The sequence below is a fragment of the Pezoporus wallicus genome, unplaced genomic scaffold (assembly GCF_028554395.1).
Source record: "Pezoporus wallicus isolate ANWC-B61680 ecotype Strahan unplaced genomic scaffold, APGP_CSIRO_Pwel_v1 scaffold_2146, whole genome shotgun sequence".
NCBI lineage: Eukaryota > Metazoa > Chordata > Aves > Psittaciformes > Psittacidae > Pezoporus > Pezoporus wallicus.
Genome location: NW_026639769.1, coordinates 4,152,778 through 4,170,654, shown reverse-complemented (window position 1 = coordinate 4,170,654; position 17,877 = coordinate 4,152,778). Strand labels below are relative to the sequence as shown.

The window sequence follows — 17,877 nt, the reverse complement described above, 5'->3', positions numbered from 1 at the left end:
TGGAAGTAAGGACAGGTGGCTTGGGAAGAATAAAGGGATGTTGTTCGGGAAGCTAGGGACCAGATTAGGAAAGCTAAGGCTGTGCCCGATTGCAGCACCAGACCAGGTGCCCTGCAGCCACCGAGGGGCTCATAGCAGCCTTCCAGTATCTGAAGGGGGTTTATAGGGACGCTGGGGAAGGACTCTTCATTAGGGACTGTAGTGATAGGACAAGGGGTAACGGGTTAAAACTTAAACAGGGGAAGTTTAGATTGGACATAATGAGGAAATTCTTTACTGTAAGGGTGGCGAGGCACTGGAATAGGTTGCCCAGGGAGGTTGTGAATGCTCCATCCCTGGTGGTATTCCGGACCAGTTTGGACAGAGCCTCGGGTAGCAGGGTGCAGTGGGAGGTGTCTCTACCCATGGCAGGGGGGTTGGAACTGGATGATGGTAAGGCCCTTTCCAACCCTAACTATTCTTTGATTCTATGAGTAAGTCAGGGGACAGATCCAAGTAGCTGTGTTGAAAACTGCAGATATGATGTAGTAGGTGAACCTTTCTTTATAGCACAAAGGAGTCCTTGCATTCTCACTGGTAATGTTCTGCAGGAGAAAAGGATGGAAAGACCCACACGATCAATCCACCCTTCAGATCTGCTCAGACCTGAGTAGTGTCCTTTGCTGCGTCTCTAGCATGTGTCCCTGTGCTGAGGCCTTTCCTTTGCCAGTAAGGCACAGTCAGATACTATGTGACAGAACAGATCACATGTTTGAATTCATCAGATGAGAAACAGTTGGTTCATCTGATGGGATATTTTAACAATGCAATAGCATTTCTCAATGTCATCACTCAGATGTAAAGCTGCTTTTCCGTCTATCCAAAAAAGTGAGGATTTGGAGCTTTCCCTTGTGGATACATTGCTTGGTACCTGACTCCTAATCCCTGCAGTAACCTGACACAGAATATTTTACTTTAGAAAGCACCTCTGGAGATCATCTAATTAGATGATCCAAGTTAGATCAGGCTGCTCAGGGCTTTGTCACTTCTAAGAATTTTGTTTCAGAGTGCATCTGAACAAACAAGCTCCAAGGATTTTTGTTAAGAGAAGATGCATAATGACATAGTAATTGAGAACAGCGTATAAATTAGGCAACACAAAAGAATTACAGACTCTGCATCAGGCCCTTCTAATCCCTGTCCCCCGCATCTCTGGCCTGGGGCTCCAATAGTGATTACTCTGAAGATACTCATTTTATATCAGAGGAAAAACATCACAGAGATTTCTAAATTAATTGAGGTGAATATTCAATGTGCATCATTTCAATTAGTTCAGAAGTCTGTACCTTTGGTTTCTTGTAAATTCACCACTATTATTCATCAAAGTTTACATTTTGACTATGAAAATCCAGAGGTTAAGGCAGTTTGCATATGTGTCTCCAAAGATTAATCACCAGAGCTCACTGGAGCTGTTACAAGCAATGCTTGCTGCTGAATTTTTTAACAAAAAAAAGTTTGATTTTCAGCAACGGAAAGTTTGATTTTCAGAAAAGTTGCAGCTATTCAGCACTTTGTAGATCTCTCCTTGATACCTTAGAGAGTTTGATCTCTGGGATGCATGTGAAAAGAGAAAAACTGAATTCGTTAATTAGCATCACAGCAGAATTTTACATTTTTCCAAGAAACAATCTCTTAGTAAATATTATGTGAACTACATCTGCGGACACAAGAATTTCGTAGGTAGATGCAAGAGGAGTAATTAAATAATGCAAAAATTAAACATGTCATAAATATAATAACTGGAGGAAATGCCATTTTAGCACAATGCTTTTTCCCAAAAGTGTATAAGAATAAAGCATAATCTATAGAAATATCTATGACAATTTTAACATATTAACAAGTATTCTGTTTACATTAACATTGGTTAATATTAATGCAGAAGTTTGAACACTAATAAGAATTTTAAAATATTACAGAAATAAAACATTACAGATAGAATGATGCTGTAAAACACTTTACAAACTTGTACTCAAATAAACATGCAATTGATTCATGATTTTTGTCTGTTTTACTTTGATGTCATGAAAATATGAAGAAGCTGTTTAGATGGATCTTGCCAGTTTTGTATCATTCCTATTTTTTAAATTGTGGTTTCAAGGCACAGGAAACTACTATCAATAATTTATTCATGGTGAAAGTGACAGCAGCAACAACACAATCTGCCCCAGCATAGTGTCATGTGTGCACCAGCAGTGTGTTTGAGGGAGTTCCCTCTCTGGGGCAATGGGACTGTTCTCCATGCTGCCAGCCCTTCCTTGTCAGTAAGGCACTTAACTCTTGTGCAGACTTCTACACAGCAAAAGTTGGATCAATACCAAAAGGGAAGCCAGAAATGAAAGATTAAGCAGAAATGAAACACAAGTTCAACAAATGTTTGGAACTGACGTAAAAAGTCCCTGACTCCACTTAGAAATGTGAAAATTTTCTATGTACTTCTGTGCATTCTAGATTTAACTGCAAAAAGTTTACTAATCATAAAATATCAAGCATTAGAACTGTACATTTTAAGACTTTCAGGACAGTGCAGGATCTTGACTAATACAGAAGTACTGTTGTTCTGTGTTACCAGGCCACTGTTTTGCCCTCTAATTCTTCCCAGAATGTGCAAGGTAGATAAAGCTGCCTACTGAAGTATTAGGAATGTTTTCAAGGCTCTTGTTGAAAGACTTCCTCAGTTTTAATATTTTCCACTGGTTAACCACAAACGTTAACAACAGAGTATGTGTACGAGAATCTGAATATGTACCTCCTCAAGAACTAAACATTTCAACCACAAAAATGGGCCTTACATGTTCTCCTCAGCAGGTATATTTTTTGGTCCAGCTGAGAAGATAAAACTGGTTCTGTATTCATATGAATAAGAACCAGACCCAAAATAAGTTTTTAAGATTTCAGTGTGAGTCAAAGTAAATTATGTTGTTTATTCCACATGTCCTTAGCAAAGCAATGTTTTCACCAATGATACTGGTGGGCAAACCTTATTGTAGGAGACAAGCAGAAATAAGAAGTATCTCTTCCATAGCATCCTCAAGGAGCTGCTAGTCTATGTGCTGTGGCAAAACTTCCTACGGACATCAGCATGTAAGTTGCGTGTTGCAGTGTGCATCCTGCAGCTGGTGTTGGGAACAACTTATTTGTGCCAGGAGCTAACTGCTAGCTTCCACCTTCTTGGTCTTTGCCACTATTGCAGGTTTTCTGAATGTCAGATGAATCTGTTATTTCTTTGTTTTTTTCTTCTCTTACCCCTCCTTCCTGTGATTCTTTTGACATTTTCCATTTTATGCTGTCGCTCTTGTGATTAATGGATGAATTTAGCCTGGATGAGTTCAATCTCCATCTTCTCAGACTCCTATAAAAGTCTTTTCTGACGTTTTCACTAACCAGCACATAGATGATTGGATCAGCAATGCTGTTTGCAGTGGCTGAACACAGAAATACTGTAAAAACTGAATAGATGTCTTCTTCAAATGGACATGAGCAATTTTGATGAAACATGAAGTATATGGATCTTATTATCAGTACCACATGGTAGGGAGCAAAACACATCAGGAAAATGATAATGATGGCAATAGCCAGATACTTCACTTTGGCTTTTTGCCGACAAGTCAAGCTGCTGCTTGTTTTAGTACTTTGGAAAATTTTATAGTTTGTGAAAATGAGGATTGTGAAAGGTATGGCAAATCCAAATAAGAATCTAGCAAAGCTGAAAGAAGCCAGTTTTATGTCAAGGGGCAAAGTCTCAAAGCAGGTCTTACTACCTGGATTATCTTCCATGTAAAATACTGGAACATAGATTATTGTAACCACAGCAAAGAGAAAAAACACTATTATGATTGCCTTTTTCTGTCCTCTTCTCCCCCTTGATTCCAGAGCATACACCAGTGCCACATAACGATCCACAGAAATGCAGCACAAAAGCAGAATGCTGATGTATATGTTGCAGAAAAAGATGAATCCTGTTACTCTGCAAGCTTTTTCACCCATAGTCCACTGGTGATCATCTTGCACATAGAGAATCCAGAGAGGCAAGGTACTTAAATACGTCAGCTCAGACAATGATAAACTGAAAATGTAGATGGCAATTACTTTATTCCTTTGGATTTGTATGAATGTAAGCAGGGAAGTTAAGCAATTTGCTGGAAGGCCTATGGCAAAAACAATGCTGTAAACAGCAACCAGAAGTGTCTTGCTGTCTTTGTAGGGAATTCCTGTGCAAATGGAGCTCTTATTTGTGTCTGTACAATTTTCCATTATTCTTTTTCTGGCTGGTGTTTCCTGAGAATCAGAAGACAAGACGAAAAGTTAGCATTTGCATCAGGTAAAAGTATGTCAATAAAGGTTACAGTCCCTTAGGTGCCAACAGGGCACCAGGGGAACAAGTGGGATGCTTGTCTTGGGGACAGGCGCTCCGGGCCACCTACTGAGCTACTGTGTAGGGGGGATAAAAAAGGGTTCTTGATTTCAGGGCCAGCAGTAGTTCTCTGCCCAAACATCTTCTGGGATGTGGCATGTGAGAGCTTGACCAGTGTGAGAGCTGCTGTACACCTGCATACCATAGAGGTCTTGAAGACCTCTTCTATGGTAAAGCACAGCAGGTGACTACAACTTGTACATGAGGCAGCTGGTGTCAGGGACACCGCACAGTTACACGCCATCTCAGCGGCTGTCTATGCCAGGCACCTTAAGAAAAAAGCCGTCAAGAGTGGTTGAAGGTTTGTTTTTTCCCCCTCTCCCAGGCTTTGCATATGTCCCTTAACCCTGTGTTTGTCTTCATATTCTCTTTTCTGCAGTGCCTGTGCCTGCTGTTTGTGCTTGTTGTGTGAAGGCATGCTTCCCCCAGTGCAGCTGACAATGGTGCGGGGCAGGAAGGAAGTGGTAGAAAAGTTTTTCTGTAGACACATGGTTCCCAATGTTTCTTTCTCTTGCCTCCTTCTGTTACCTCCTTCCTTCCATCTTTGCTCCAAGTCTCCTTCCTGTGCTTAGCACCCATGAGTGAGCGTCAGGAAGGAGATGCTTGTGGCTTTTTAAGCTGCCTGCTTGGAGCATGCTCTTCTTTCCTTGGCTTTTGGCATACAGCCTAAGGCACATGGCAGAGGCTGAGCTGCAGAGACCTTCATGCTTAAATGATTGTTGGCTGCCAAGCTCAAAGCCCCAGCTGACAAAGTGCAGCCATAGGTGTGAATTTACACTTGGAGAAAAAAAGCATGAGCTGAATGACTCTCCTGAAGGTCTGGCCTGTCAGCTCCGGAGCCTGGGAAGGATCCAGGAATATGTCCCAGCCTCGTATCTGGAAGGGGGAGAGGGGGTCATCCATTTGCTCCCCTATCACACCTTCTCCTAGCTCTCTCCCTGCCCAGTGAAGAGTCTTCTGGCCCTGGCCACTGCATCTAGCCCGACTTCTGAGCTTCACTTCTCTCTGCTCAGCTCCTGAGGCCTGCAGGAGGTTTCCTCATCAAACTAAATACCAGAAAGCGGCACTCAGCTGACTGTTTATGAAACTTCTCCCTGTGACGTTACCACTCTGTGACTGAACACACACTTTTATCTTCTCCTCAGGCCTTTAGAGTTTGCTGTGTTGATATTTGGCTCAGATCAGAAGATTGCAAGTTCTGTCTTCTGTGGTGGCTGGGCCATGATGGATGTATTCCCACATCTCTCAAATAGAGCATTCGTAACTGTTTTATCTAAGCATTCATAACTGCTTTATCTAAAGAGGCAGCTGGTTATCTGTGAGCACTCTGTCGTTGGTTGCACCCACACTGGTGCAGGACTGGAGAAGGCTATCCTGCGTCTGAGATACTCATTCAAATAAATAATAATAATAATTACACAGCTAATTAAAACAACAACGACCTACCATTTCAGGGTTCATTTTCTGCTAATATTTGTGATGAGCAGTTTTAGTGATTGGTTGAAGCAGCTGGCCATTTGGGTCACATGGAGGTGGGCAGCAGCTCTAGCCACATCACTCTCTTCAGTTCTTTTGCCTTGAAATGCCACTGCTAAGTTTGAAAAGTCTGTGGACTTTCGTGAGTGTGTCAGCTTAGAGCTTATAACTTCAGAGTGAATGTAAAGATCTTTCCTGGAGTCTGGTCCCTAAATGAAGCAGAAAAGGGTCCTGGGAGGTGCAGAGACTTGACTGATGGGTCTTGCTGCTCATTTGGGCCAATTGCAATAATATCTGGTCTTCCCTCAAGAGGCTGAAGTGTTTTCACTAACACTGAGGGGTAAAAAGGGAAGTGAAAACAAGGGGGAAAGCAAAAGGCTTTTTTTGGTTTTTTTTGTTTGGTTTTTTTGCCTTCATTTGTCTATAAACTGCTAATGAAAAACTGTTTCAATTTCCAATAGAGAAGTTGCAGTGATAAAACTACCCCTATTAGGAGAAGTAGAAAACTGAAGATATAGTTGCATGGAAAAGAGGGAGAAATCAAAAAAAGAACAGTATCTGAACAGAGAGCTGGTTGAAAGTCTTTGGGTGGATTCACCTGAGATACAGGGGGACAGAAGAGAAAAAAGATACAGTGAAATCCATAACATGAGTGTAACTACATCAGTGCAACATATTATTTAATATATTTTTCATCCTCCTATAATTTTCTGATCATCCTTCTATGCCAAGGATTATTGTTAGAGCTGAAAGTTTTGAGAGGTTTGTGTGGGTATTAGGAATAATTTTTAAAAGCTCCATGCTTATAATGGTTAAGATAAAAATGAACCATATTTTCACACCTTCCTTCCATCCCCAGTGTTTGGAAAGGGCAACAATTTACATATTTTGAAGCATAAATTAACCCACAATGAAACTAGATCTGAGTTTCTCCCTAGGGGTTTTGTGTGCTTTCCTTAGTAGCATGCAGTATTGTAAGTATTTCACACGAGTGCTAACATGATGTCAGTCTGACCCCTCAAATCTAGTACTGTAAGACATCAATTCCCAGATATGAGAGATACACCACCTACAAAGTACTCATCACCAGCAATATCACCCCTCTTATGAACCTGGGATTTTCTTCTTATGCAGAACCTACATTACTTGCCTGTGAAATTTATGGACAATTAAACTTTCTGGCCACTAGCACTTGTGTCTGTTAACTTTAATAGAAAGTGAGAAATTTGCTGTGGATTATTTGCTCTGCTGATCTTGAATGTATGAAAAATATTTGTGGTATCTTTGTGAATAAAAATAGATTATGACCCGTTAGCCCAGCAAGTCAGTGAATTGGCTTTTTTGTTTCTGTGATTGAAATTGTTTGTTTTTCCATTAGAAATAAACAAATTAGTAGATGAAGCCACTCCTATAAGGAAGTCTCAGCATACAAAGGAAAAGCAACAATGGCTCTTCTTAGTCTACCCAGCAGACACACAAAAGATAGTGGGATTTGAAGCAATGCATTTTGAAACTCGAATAATAGAATACAATATATAATTTTGAAAATATTTTGTTTCTAAACTCTGTAGAGAAAAAAGGGTAGATTAAAGTTATAGAACTATACTGGGAATCCAGCCTGAGCACAACTCCATCTTAAAATATCTACCTTCATGCTAGCGTGATTGGAAACAAACCGCTGATGGGATTTGAATGTAGAGACAAATAAACATGGTACAAAGCAGATTAAATGCTTAGTCAGGAAAAACAAAAATTCCACATGATTCCTGAGAGTGGTAAGTTTCTTGTATTTGCTAGACTTCTGCTTGAGTTTTATCCTCTTTTGAATGCTCCCTGGCTGCTGCAGCAGTGGAGAAGACTCTCGAGAAACAAGAAAGACATCTAGGCAGCCTCCTGCTTAAAACAAGTTATGGAGCATTTGTAGGCTGAAATTAGCTGCTGTAAGGAAGCAGCAAGACCTTGGGATTAGGTATACAGCTTTAATATTTAACTCTATACTGCAGATACAATAAATCTTACATAAAAACATATCTGCTGGGAGATAGAATATATTCATCATCTGCCTTTCAGGAGGGGAAGTCAGCAATCATTTCTGATGAGAGGAAGGTGTTTGATTAATCTTCTGATTCATAGAGAAGATCTCTCAGCAACTAGAGATTTTAAATACCCATGTGTGGGCATTTATGTAGATCCACACATCCACTTTCCCCTTCCCACAATGTACAACTAAATGTACTATTTTGCTAAAATGAGCAATGAATTGTTATAATTCAGGGTTGACAAAGGACCCGACTTAAAATAGTGGTCCTTCCATAAATTGTGTGTGTTATAGTACCTGGTGAGAGACTGCTCAGAAGACAAGAATGACAGATGGGTAAGAGAGAAATGTGTAAAAGAAAGGTCCTGCTGCAGGGTTTAAAACAATCTTATTCAACACATCTAAAAGCAGGTAAACTTCCTGTCAGATACAGTAGATAAAGGAAATTCACAGGTGAAAGATAGACTGCAAAATCACCCTGTACCAGTGGACTTTTTTCCTTAGTCTTATGCTTCAGAGGCTGTGACTCATGATTTCGGGACTTTTGGACATAGCAAAGTTTTTTAGTCTGAGAGCATCAGAGAGTGGCTGTTGTAGGGCAGATTTACTCCCTGGTACCTACCAGCTTGTCTAGAAAAGGTCCTGGAGCCAAAGGAATGGCTTCATGGCCAGGAAGCTATCAGGAACGCCCGAAAGGCCATCATAAATTTGGGGCTAACTATAAAGCCTGTCAAGTCTGAGGCTGAGGAAAGCATAGGGTTTGGAGCAGCAGCAGTGAAAGTGAACACCTAAGAGCAACCCCAAGACTGGAGACTTTTGTGCTGATTCACTTCCTCTTCTTCACACTCCTTCTTCACAGACACAACCAACAGGCCTTCATGCTTGATGCCTCCCTAAAGCTGTCACAGCTGGACTGGCAGCTTTGGCAGTGGGGGCTATTAAAATAAGTCTTCTGTTACTTGACTGGCTCATTTGGAAAGCTAACAGACTTTCTTGCTGGCTTATGTTGGAACTATGAAGTCTTGGAAGAAGGAGATGAGCGGAGGGATTCTGATGCACAGTTTCTCTGACCCATCCCAGGATGCTTCTGGAGGTCAGAGCATAGCTGAATGCCAGCATATTTGACACCAAGGTTTGACACTGCTCTGGACTCCTGAAAGAGCAGACTGGGGTATCAGGGAGCAGGCTGGTTTTACAAAGCAAGGAGATCTGGCCATGCTGGAGCACTGCTAGAGCTCAGGGTGTCTAATTGGTAGATTTAAGGGAAATCTGACCTCAAGTGGCTAAACAAAGAAGCACTGAGACCTATATTCAAACCCACAGGTGCAACCCTTAAAAAGTCATCCTTTAGATTTCAGGATCAGGATCTCCCCAGCACCTACCTGTGGACATGTTTCCTCCTTCTTCTTGGCCTTAGCCATCCAGGCCTTCAGACAAGAGACTCCTGCCAAACCTCTGGCACCTGCAGTTAGAAACACACTAGGAGCCACAGAATGGCCTGTACTAGAGCTGTTTTCACCCCAGACTGTCATGACTCAAAAGCGTCTCCAGGGCAGCAACTGTCTACCTGGGGTTGCTAGAGATTTCCGGACTGAGGCCATACATCTCTTCTCTCCCTTTGGTGAATGCCAGCAGCTGGCTACGTGTGACACTTGAACCAATGCAAGGCCTAAGTAGAGCCTTCGAGTCCATGTATGAGCAGGTGAAGGATAGCCACAGACACCCTGTATCCAAGAGAGACACTTGTTCCTGCTAGGAGGAATGTCATGTCCAGAGGTGTGAACATTCGGTTTTATCACGTCTCAGGTAAGCCAGATGGTCAGAGTGGGAATGGCACAGCCATGCCTGTGGCTTGCCATAGCCCTTCAGTGGTGCCCAGCACCTCTATGCTCCTGGACCCACAGAGCTCTGGGGAGCTCAGGCGATCGCTGCCGCACATGAACAGAGCAATGTCATTGTATCAGAGCTGGGTTAAGGGTATATGTTTTAGTGAACATGCAGTTATCCTACCTCGTGGTAAGTTTCTTCACTTGTTTCTAAGTTGGTTGTGGATTGTGGCTGGCCAATGGTTCTGTTTGTTTCCCTATATTGGTTTGTTTTTATAATGGTCAAGGGCTGTGTCCTGCATGTGGTTGGCCTGATGCTGCTGCGCCCTGACCAGGCTCTGTCCTCCATTGCTGGCTTGGTCACATCTTGCCAGCCTATCATCTCCTGTCTTTCCCAATATGTGGTCTCTGCACTGCCATGGTTCACTCCTGCCTTTTGCCTTCCTACTGATGCTTTCTCTCCCGCTGTCCCAAGTCAGTCAGTGTTTTTCAAACCACTGCTGTCCCAGGAGATCCACAAATCATAGATTCATAGAATTCTTGGGTTGGAAAGAGCCTTAATGATCTCTCTCCTACAAGGGACCTACTAGTCTTGGCACTGCCTTTGTGAGTCTGTGCAGGAGCTGCATGGCTGCCGGTAGCATCGTCAATACTAAACAGATTGCTGGGGAAAAGCAGAGCAAAAAGAGGCCCAAAATAATTTTGTGACCTGCCAGACTTGGCCTCACTGACATATTGTTTGTCACTGAGAGGTCTAGTTAGTTTCGCCTCTAAAGTGAATGTGTCTCAGCAAGTGAGATCTGCAAAGTCTTGTGAAAACCACAATGCACCCATGACACTTCTGCACGTGAAAGAATCCTGTTTTTAACAGAGCAGTTAAAGACGGCCTTTACAAGTGCTCTGAACTCAGACACCAATGTTTCCTCTTTTCCATTTACCATGAAATGGAAAACTTCTTTGTTCCTTCTTGTCCTATGTTTTGTTCTCAGTTGGAGAACTAAGAACTAAAAGTTTTCCTTTTTTTGCCATCTAGGTCACCTTCTATAGCTAGCCAGTTCACATAGTGGCAGGGTTTTCCCCTCAAGATCTTAGTTATACCAGCAAAAACTGTGATGCTCAAAGATTCCTCTTTGACCTTACATGTTTCTGACATCTCTGCAAGCCCACTCATAAATGCTAAGTCTCCTGTAGTGTCTTCTCTGAATCCTCAGCTGCAATCTCTTCCAGCTATTAGTACATGTATCTCAATGGGCAGCTCGTTCTTCATTGGTACTCTTAGAGTCTACCCTGGAAGACATTAACGTAAAAATCCCAGCTATCAGCTATTCCTCAAGGAGTGTTTCTTTAGGAATATCGGAATCATATGTTGTTTCTGATAGACCCTCTTCTGAATTTCTCACTCCTCTCAGAGCTTTCTGCTGCAGTCAGCCTCTGCTCGACTGTGCAGTGATACAACCCACTTCACTTTCCACTTCAGTTTTAGTACTGGACCTTTGGTGTTTATGGACTCCAGATCCACAGCAGGATATTTGTTTCTTGTAGAATGTTTTTGTCACATGCTCTGCATCACCAATAGCCAGGTCTGAACTTCAGATGTGTTTGGTAGTATCTATCTGCACTAAATACCCTGCTTTAAAAATAGCCTTCATTCATGAAGGTGGATGAGATCAAAGTAGCTGTAGTCTGAGACAGACTCTGTCAAGTCTGATGTGCTCTACAGGAGGTAGCTGTAAGGATGATGGGATTTCTGTCAGTATGGTAGGATCCTTGACCACCTCCTTCTCCTCCAGTGCTCTGTTGTAGGTCCAGTATAAGAGGGAGAGCTAAGTCAAAATAGTGTTCCTCCAGCGGTTCAGTTTAAAGCAGTGGTTTTCACCCAGGGAGGCATATCTCACTCAGGAGGCAATAATGTGGCAGAAGGATGCGAGAAGGTGTTCTGTCTGCTAAACCCTGCCAGACCTGTCCTAGCTCTATGTGTGAGACATGCACAGCAACCCTGGAGCCAGCAGCGGTCGGGACAGCAGCTTTTGGACAGGCATTTGAGTCTATGCAGGGGTGGAAAAGGGTCAAAGGAGATAAAACAAATGCCAGGTGGAGCTACACTGAACTGCTCATTGCTAATTGTAACCCATGGCACACTGAAAGCACATTAGGCTTGCACTGAGGATCAACAAAAAGAAAGCAAGCAAGCCAAACCTGAGCTTGTGCTGAACTCAGGCCAGATGCACAGGCACTAAGTCAGAAAGCAGCCACAGAAACTTGTCTTCATACTGTCTGGCACAGCAGTTACTGAAGCTGCCACTCCAGCCACATTCCTGCTGCACTGGGAGCAGCCACTGCTAATGTGAGCAGTGGCATGACCCTCTTTGTAACTGCAGCAATACTGCTGTCCACTTCCCCACTCCCAGCTTTTCTGGTTTGAAAACCACTGGCTTACATGCACTTTTATAGCCTCTTGTATACAGAAATAAAGGAACCTGGATGGGATAGCCAAAAAATTCTGTACAGAGCTGTGAAATTTCCATTTCTGTTCCAAAGTGGAGCTGAGCATTGTCAGGGCAGCCTGAGACAGGTGAAATGCTGCCTTCAGGCACTTCTAGTTTGATGGCAATGCTGTTTATGTGATCATGATGAGGCTACAAGATCAGTGTCTCCCAAAGAGACATGGGAAATGCTGAGCTTGAAAGAGCTGTCTGCAGTTTCAGGCAGAAAGCTGTACAGAGGGGGTGCTCAATTCAGACTGAGTATTTGTTTAAAAATAGTGTCCTGTGTACAGAACTCTGGGAGAGCCCTCAGAAGAAAATTAGCCTTGCCCATTGAGTGCTAAAGAGCAGAACTAGTGTGTGGCGTTTTTTTTCCCTCCCCTTTCCCCTTCCCATATGAGGTTGCTGGAAATTAAGGAACTGCTGGTTTATGGGCAGCAGCCAATATAAATGGAATTATGGGAAGAGGGGGTTAAAACCAAGCCTAGATGCTCCTTGGTCTTTGCCAGAGTAGCAAACTTTATGTTAAAAATTCAAGAGAAGTCAGTAGCCATCATCTGTAGTGCTTTCTGTTGCAACACAAACTCAAACAAATGGGGAAGTGTCATGGTTTAAACCCAGTCAGGCAATTCGTTCACTCACTTCCCCCCTTCTTGCCCTCCCCCTGCTCCTGGAGGGACGGAGAGGAGAGTCAAAAAGAATGCAACTCCCATGGGCTGAGATAAGAACAGTTTAGTAACTAAGGTATAACACAAATCACTGCTGCTACCACCAATGATAATAATGATAAAGGAAATAACAAGGGAAGAGAATACAACACCTCACCACCAGCCAACCGATAACTTGCCCCCCCCCCAGCCTGACCAAGCACCGACCCATACCTCCTCCAACCCTGCAGTCTCCCAGCCCTTCCGGCTATCTCTCCAGTTACATCCTGGGCATGACGTGCTGTGGTATGGAATACCTCTTTGGTCAGTTTGGGTCAGGTGTCCTGTCTCTGCTTCCTCCCGGCTTCCCCTCCTCCCTGGCAGAGCATGAGGTTCACAAAGTCCTTGGCCAAACCAAAACATCGCTATCAGCTCTGTTCCCAAGATGAAAGTCAAAACACTGCACTGCACCAGCTACCAAGAAGGAGAAACATGACTGCTACTGCTGAACCCAGGACAGGAAGGTAACAAGGAAAAGAAAACCATCTAAGAAGACCCTATGAAAAACTAAATTAAGTTTGATCAAGCTGACTAGTCACCCTGGCTGTTTACCCTTTGCTAAATCTTATTTGGCATAGGAAGGATCCTCTCCGATCTCAGAATGTCTCAAAGCAAAAGTAGGCTTCTTTAAAGTCTTAGAGGAAAGAACTCAAACTAATTCATTTTCACCACCTACCAGTGTGGTGTGATTGCTGTTACCAGCCTGTGACTTTATGACAAGACTTGTGGTCTCCTTAAAGCTGCAGCTACTACATGAAATAACAGCTACACTAAATGCAAAGAAGTATCAGCTTTCATTTAAAAGCAAGGTCTTTGGATTACAGAGGAGAGCATCAGGCATCGTCCCAGTATTTTGAAGTCTCAGAGAAACAAGTTGACTCCCAAAACATTTGACAAAAAAGAATAATCTTAACTTAGACTCCGCATTTCTGAGTGCCAAAGTTCAGCAGTGGCGTGTAAAAAAAGACTGAGAAAAAGAAGAAATGTAGTGTATCCACTTAGTCACTATAGGCCAGCAGGTAAACATCATAGTAAAATACCTGTCTTGCTTTTCCAGCAGATTAAAGATGAGAGGAAAGGCTGGTTGCGAATTCTCCTTATGGAGAGAAGGAAGCCCAGCATTTGTGTTTCTAACATAGCACGTCTCATGCTTTGCAGGGATGGTTAAATCTGACCTAACAGCCACCTGTATCCTGCCAAAATCCTTCAGTCCTAATTATCATCTATCCCTTACAGGAACTAAAATTGATTTGTAAGAGAGAAACATATTTTTTATAGGAAAGGGAATTCGTAAGGAAAACAGGTAGCAAGGATTCCATCAACTGCAATGAACTCTAATTAATACAGACCCAACAACGCTTTATGTCTGTTGTATCAATCACAGGAGGTTTAGACTATGGTGAAATATCAACAGAGCCTACATTTCTGAAGCACAAAAGCACAGCACAGAGAAGTAGTAATCAAGCAGAACAAAGCAGAATAGTGCTTAGTAGAAATAATGCCTTGCCTCAGGGACAGAAATCTCTTACCTATTTTTAATCTGGCTTTTGCAGAGGAGTCGATGAAGGGCTCCAACTCATGCTGTACCCACAGGCTGCTCTGTAAACACTGCAGGAAGTTACTAATGATACCGTGAACAGTCATAAGCAGTGTGAGCTGAAAGAAAGTGGTCTGCTGATGACTTCATCAGGCTCCCAAAGTGTGTCACTTGTAGTTAGGTGCACAGTTGTAGATAGGGTTGTGATTGGAATACCCCAGCCTTGGAAATCTTAGTCCTGCCACCATTTGAGAAAGTGACTGGATAAAGACATCTATGGTAAAGAATATCTTTGGGGAAGATCTGCACCTGAAAATATACTGAAAGAGTGAAAAGAGGCAGAAGAAATTATTTACTAGTTACTCAACGTGAAGGATAGTAAGAAAAGTGAAAAACCAAATGGTCAGAACAGGAAAATATGGAATTATCAGGAAGACAGAAGGGAGAAATGCATTGTGATGGTGGATCTGTGTGTAAATGCAGACCAGGCACTGAGATGTTACTACCAAGCAGAGCACACAGGGTATCAGAGTTTATTCAACATTTCTGCAAAGTCAAAGCTTTTGAGAAGTCTCTAAAACAACCTGCTCCCATGCTGTTCCCTGTACTGCTTTCAGATATGAAATAGCACCCATGCTCCTGCACAGTGGGCTTGAGCAGCCGTATGTGGCTGCTGCTTTTCACAAGTCAGTGGCTTGGCAACCACAGCTGCATTTAGGAGGTGGCCCATGAGAAGAGCAATGCTTCCTGCCTCTCTGTGTCAACCCAGATAACACAGCCTGGCTGGGGGGACTTTGGGCTGTTGCTGTTTGACTTCAGCTTCTGTTTAATCTATCTTTCTTGCTGTGCCAGCAGAGGTGGGAGACATGCATAGGTATGCTTGGGCTATTTGCTGGGTATGTGTAACCTTGGCAAAATGAGCTGCTATGGCTGGCTGCCGAGGCTGAGCAGTGCAGTCAGAAGATTAGCTAAGAGAAAAGAAAGCCTTAACAAGGGGAGCGATTCCTTTCAAATTCTGTCACTTGTGGCACGGGTGAGAAAATGTAGGTTCAACTCTTGTAACTGCCAGACTCCATTTGTGACCAGAATTTTCATCTCTTGGGCTCCTATTCCAGGTGTACTCCTTCATCAGTGTGCTAATGTGCCCTGGAGGAACAAGAGACCAAGGAACTTGGGCTGCCAGGCCCTGTCAAGAACAGGATGCCCACTTTAGATGCTTGTTCTTTGTACAGTGGAGATACCTGCTCTGGGTGCTACACATATATTCACTTGAATATGTATGAAATGGCTAGGTATTTAAATGGATGCAGAACGGTATTAAAGCCCAATAGAAGGGGGTGGTGATATGAAGAAAAGACCATTCTGGTGCCAGTTTGCTAGAAAAGGCTGAGAATGCTAAAGAAGATAAGATAGTGTTTTGACAGCTTTGAGAGGAAGAGTTCATTTGCAGGAGCTTATTAATGGCAAAGAGCACTGATATGAAGGAGCCTGTGAGCTTTAGCAAGTGCCCTAGCTCAGGCTTTAGGCAAAGGAGGAAGAAGATCCCAATGTTATGTTGCCAGCCTAGACCTTGTTTGTGAGACCTGTTCCATGCATCATTGCAGATGCTATGTATGACTCTGTGAAAGTCACTTATGAACAGATTTATGAAGGCAACTTGCTGGTCAACTTCTACTAATTCCACCTCTGGTAAGGTGCTTGCAGCACCCCATGAGGGTCTGTCAGTGCTTGAAGATTGCTGGGGGGCTGAGGTAGGACAGTGAGGAACTGGGTGGCAGTCTAAGGCAAGCAGATAACTGAATTTGCGTTTAATAACTGTATTGAAAGTGAAATATTTCTTTTGTAAAATTAAAGAAATGCTTAGTGTGTACTTTCATTCTGGGGTGAAAAAGTCACTTTGTTCCAGTTCTGCTAGAGAGGGTTTCAGGGGAAGAGTCTGTGAAGATAAAATCATTCTCAGAGCCATAAGGAACTGGGAAAAAAGAGCCTGGAGGCAGCTTAGTAGGCTCCATTTGCAGAGAAGAACAGGTGAAATTTCTGTCTGCACAAGCTCAGCCTGGCTGGACATAGTGCTGGACCCAGTCTGTGCACTGCCCTAAACTCATGATTTCATCATTATACTCCTCTGCATCAATATAAAACTAAAAGGAAACTGTAAACAAGGGTGGGAATAATGTTTCTGAGATGAATAGGACTTATTTCTCTGTGTAGATGGCCAATCTTCATTCAGAGATGTGAGACAGAAAAGAGCAGAGTGCTGTCCATCCTGTAGAACTGGAGCTTTCATAGGGACCAGTGAGCTCCTCTGTGGTATTTCTAATGTACCAGATCACAGTTCTCATTTGGGTGTAGTCAGTTGTACAATGCCAGATTATGCCCTCTGTGATGCTTACTTGCTCACACTCATACAGGGTTAGGATATTCAGAGACATGTATGCATTTGCCAACTAGATTTTATGATGAAATACTGAAAATTGTGTGGTCCTCCATAGAGAAATGGAAGACAACACATCTCTGAGCCCTTGAATCTTCCAGACAGACCTGAAAAAGCATTACTATTTAGAGTCACTGCTGCTTCATGCTTCTGTTAGTAATACGGCCTCAGTCAGCATCACCCACAATCATTGCCCTAGCAAGCTGAAGACTGATGCCAAGATTTCACATTGGAAGATGCTTTCAGAAACTTTTGACAAGATCTTCTGTGACTGGAGATAAAAACAGAGTTAGCGCTTCCGTGGGTGGCAAAAATAAACCAAACATTTCAAGTAAGTTTAGTCTGCATTCAGTAGAGATAATACAAGCAGTACAGCAATATAAATTTTGGCCTGAATTGTATTTTACTGATGTCATGCCCAAGGAGAAAAAAAAAAATCAGGTAAAGAACCATTTATAGCAGAAGGCAGAAACCCTCTGGCCTTTGTCTAAATCCAGTTGAAGTAAATGGAAATGTTTCTTTGAGCATCCATGAGTTTAGATTGGGTAATTTTGAGCATTTTTCCTTCTGCTTTTTAACTGCTGGGCTCTGTTTAGATAGTTGCCTTCAGTGTGGTACATTTAAGCAAGGTAAGCTGCATATGAGATATATTCTCTGCACTCTTTGTCATTTTCCTACTGGGGTTCAGAGACCATCTAAAGAATAGGGGAGGAAAGAGTCCAAATTTCTTTAACTCCCTGCTGCATAACACACATCTTTTGGGGGGATTTTCACAGCACTATGAGAGTAAAAATGCTTGTGCACCACTGGGCAGTAAACAGAAATACCTGTGGAAGACTGATGGGGTCCAATGTCTTTGAAAGACTTTCAGACTGAGTTTTTCACTCTCCTTTTTAATTTAAAAACAGTTAAGGGAAAAGCTGGTA

General features: G+C 42.7%; 1 protein-coding gene across 1 annotated transcript; it reads right to left on the bottom strand.

Moving 5' to 3' along the window:
• Positions 1-1,627: 1,627 nt before the first annotated feature.
• GPR132 (G protein-coupled receptor 132) lies at positions 1,628-14,639 on the bottom strand. The gene is made up of 2 exons (XM_057416211.1): positions 14,510-14,639; positions 1,628-4,314 (listed from the first exon to the last, which is right to left on the bottom strand). The coding sequence occupies exon 2, from the start codon at positions 4,288-4,290 to the stop codon at positions 3,193-3,195; it is 1,098 nt and encodes a 365-aa protein (XP_057272194.1). The 5' UTR covers positions 4,291-4,314; positions 14,510-14,639; the 3' UTR covers positions 1,628-3,192.
• Between the last annotated feature and the right edge of the window lie 3,238 nt (positions 14,640-17,877).

What these genes read in the sequence shown, in the direction of transcription:
- GPR132 (XM_057416211.1), bottom strand. Translation starts at nt 4,290, where the DNA reads ATGGAAAATTGTACAGACACAAATAAGAGCTCCATTTGCACAGGAATT.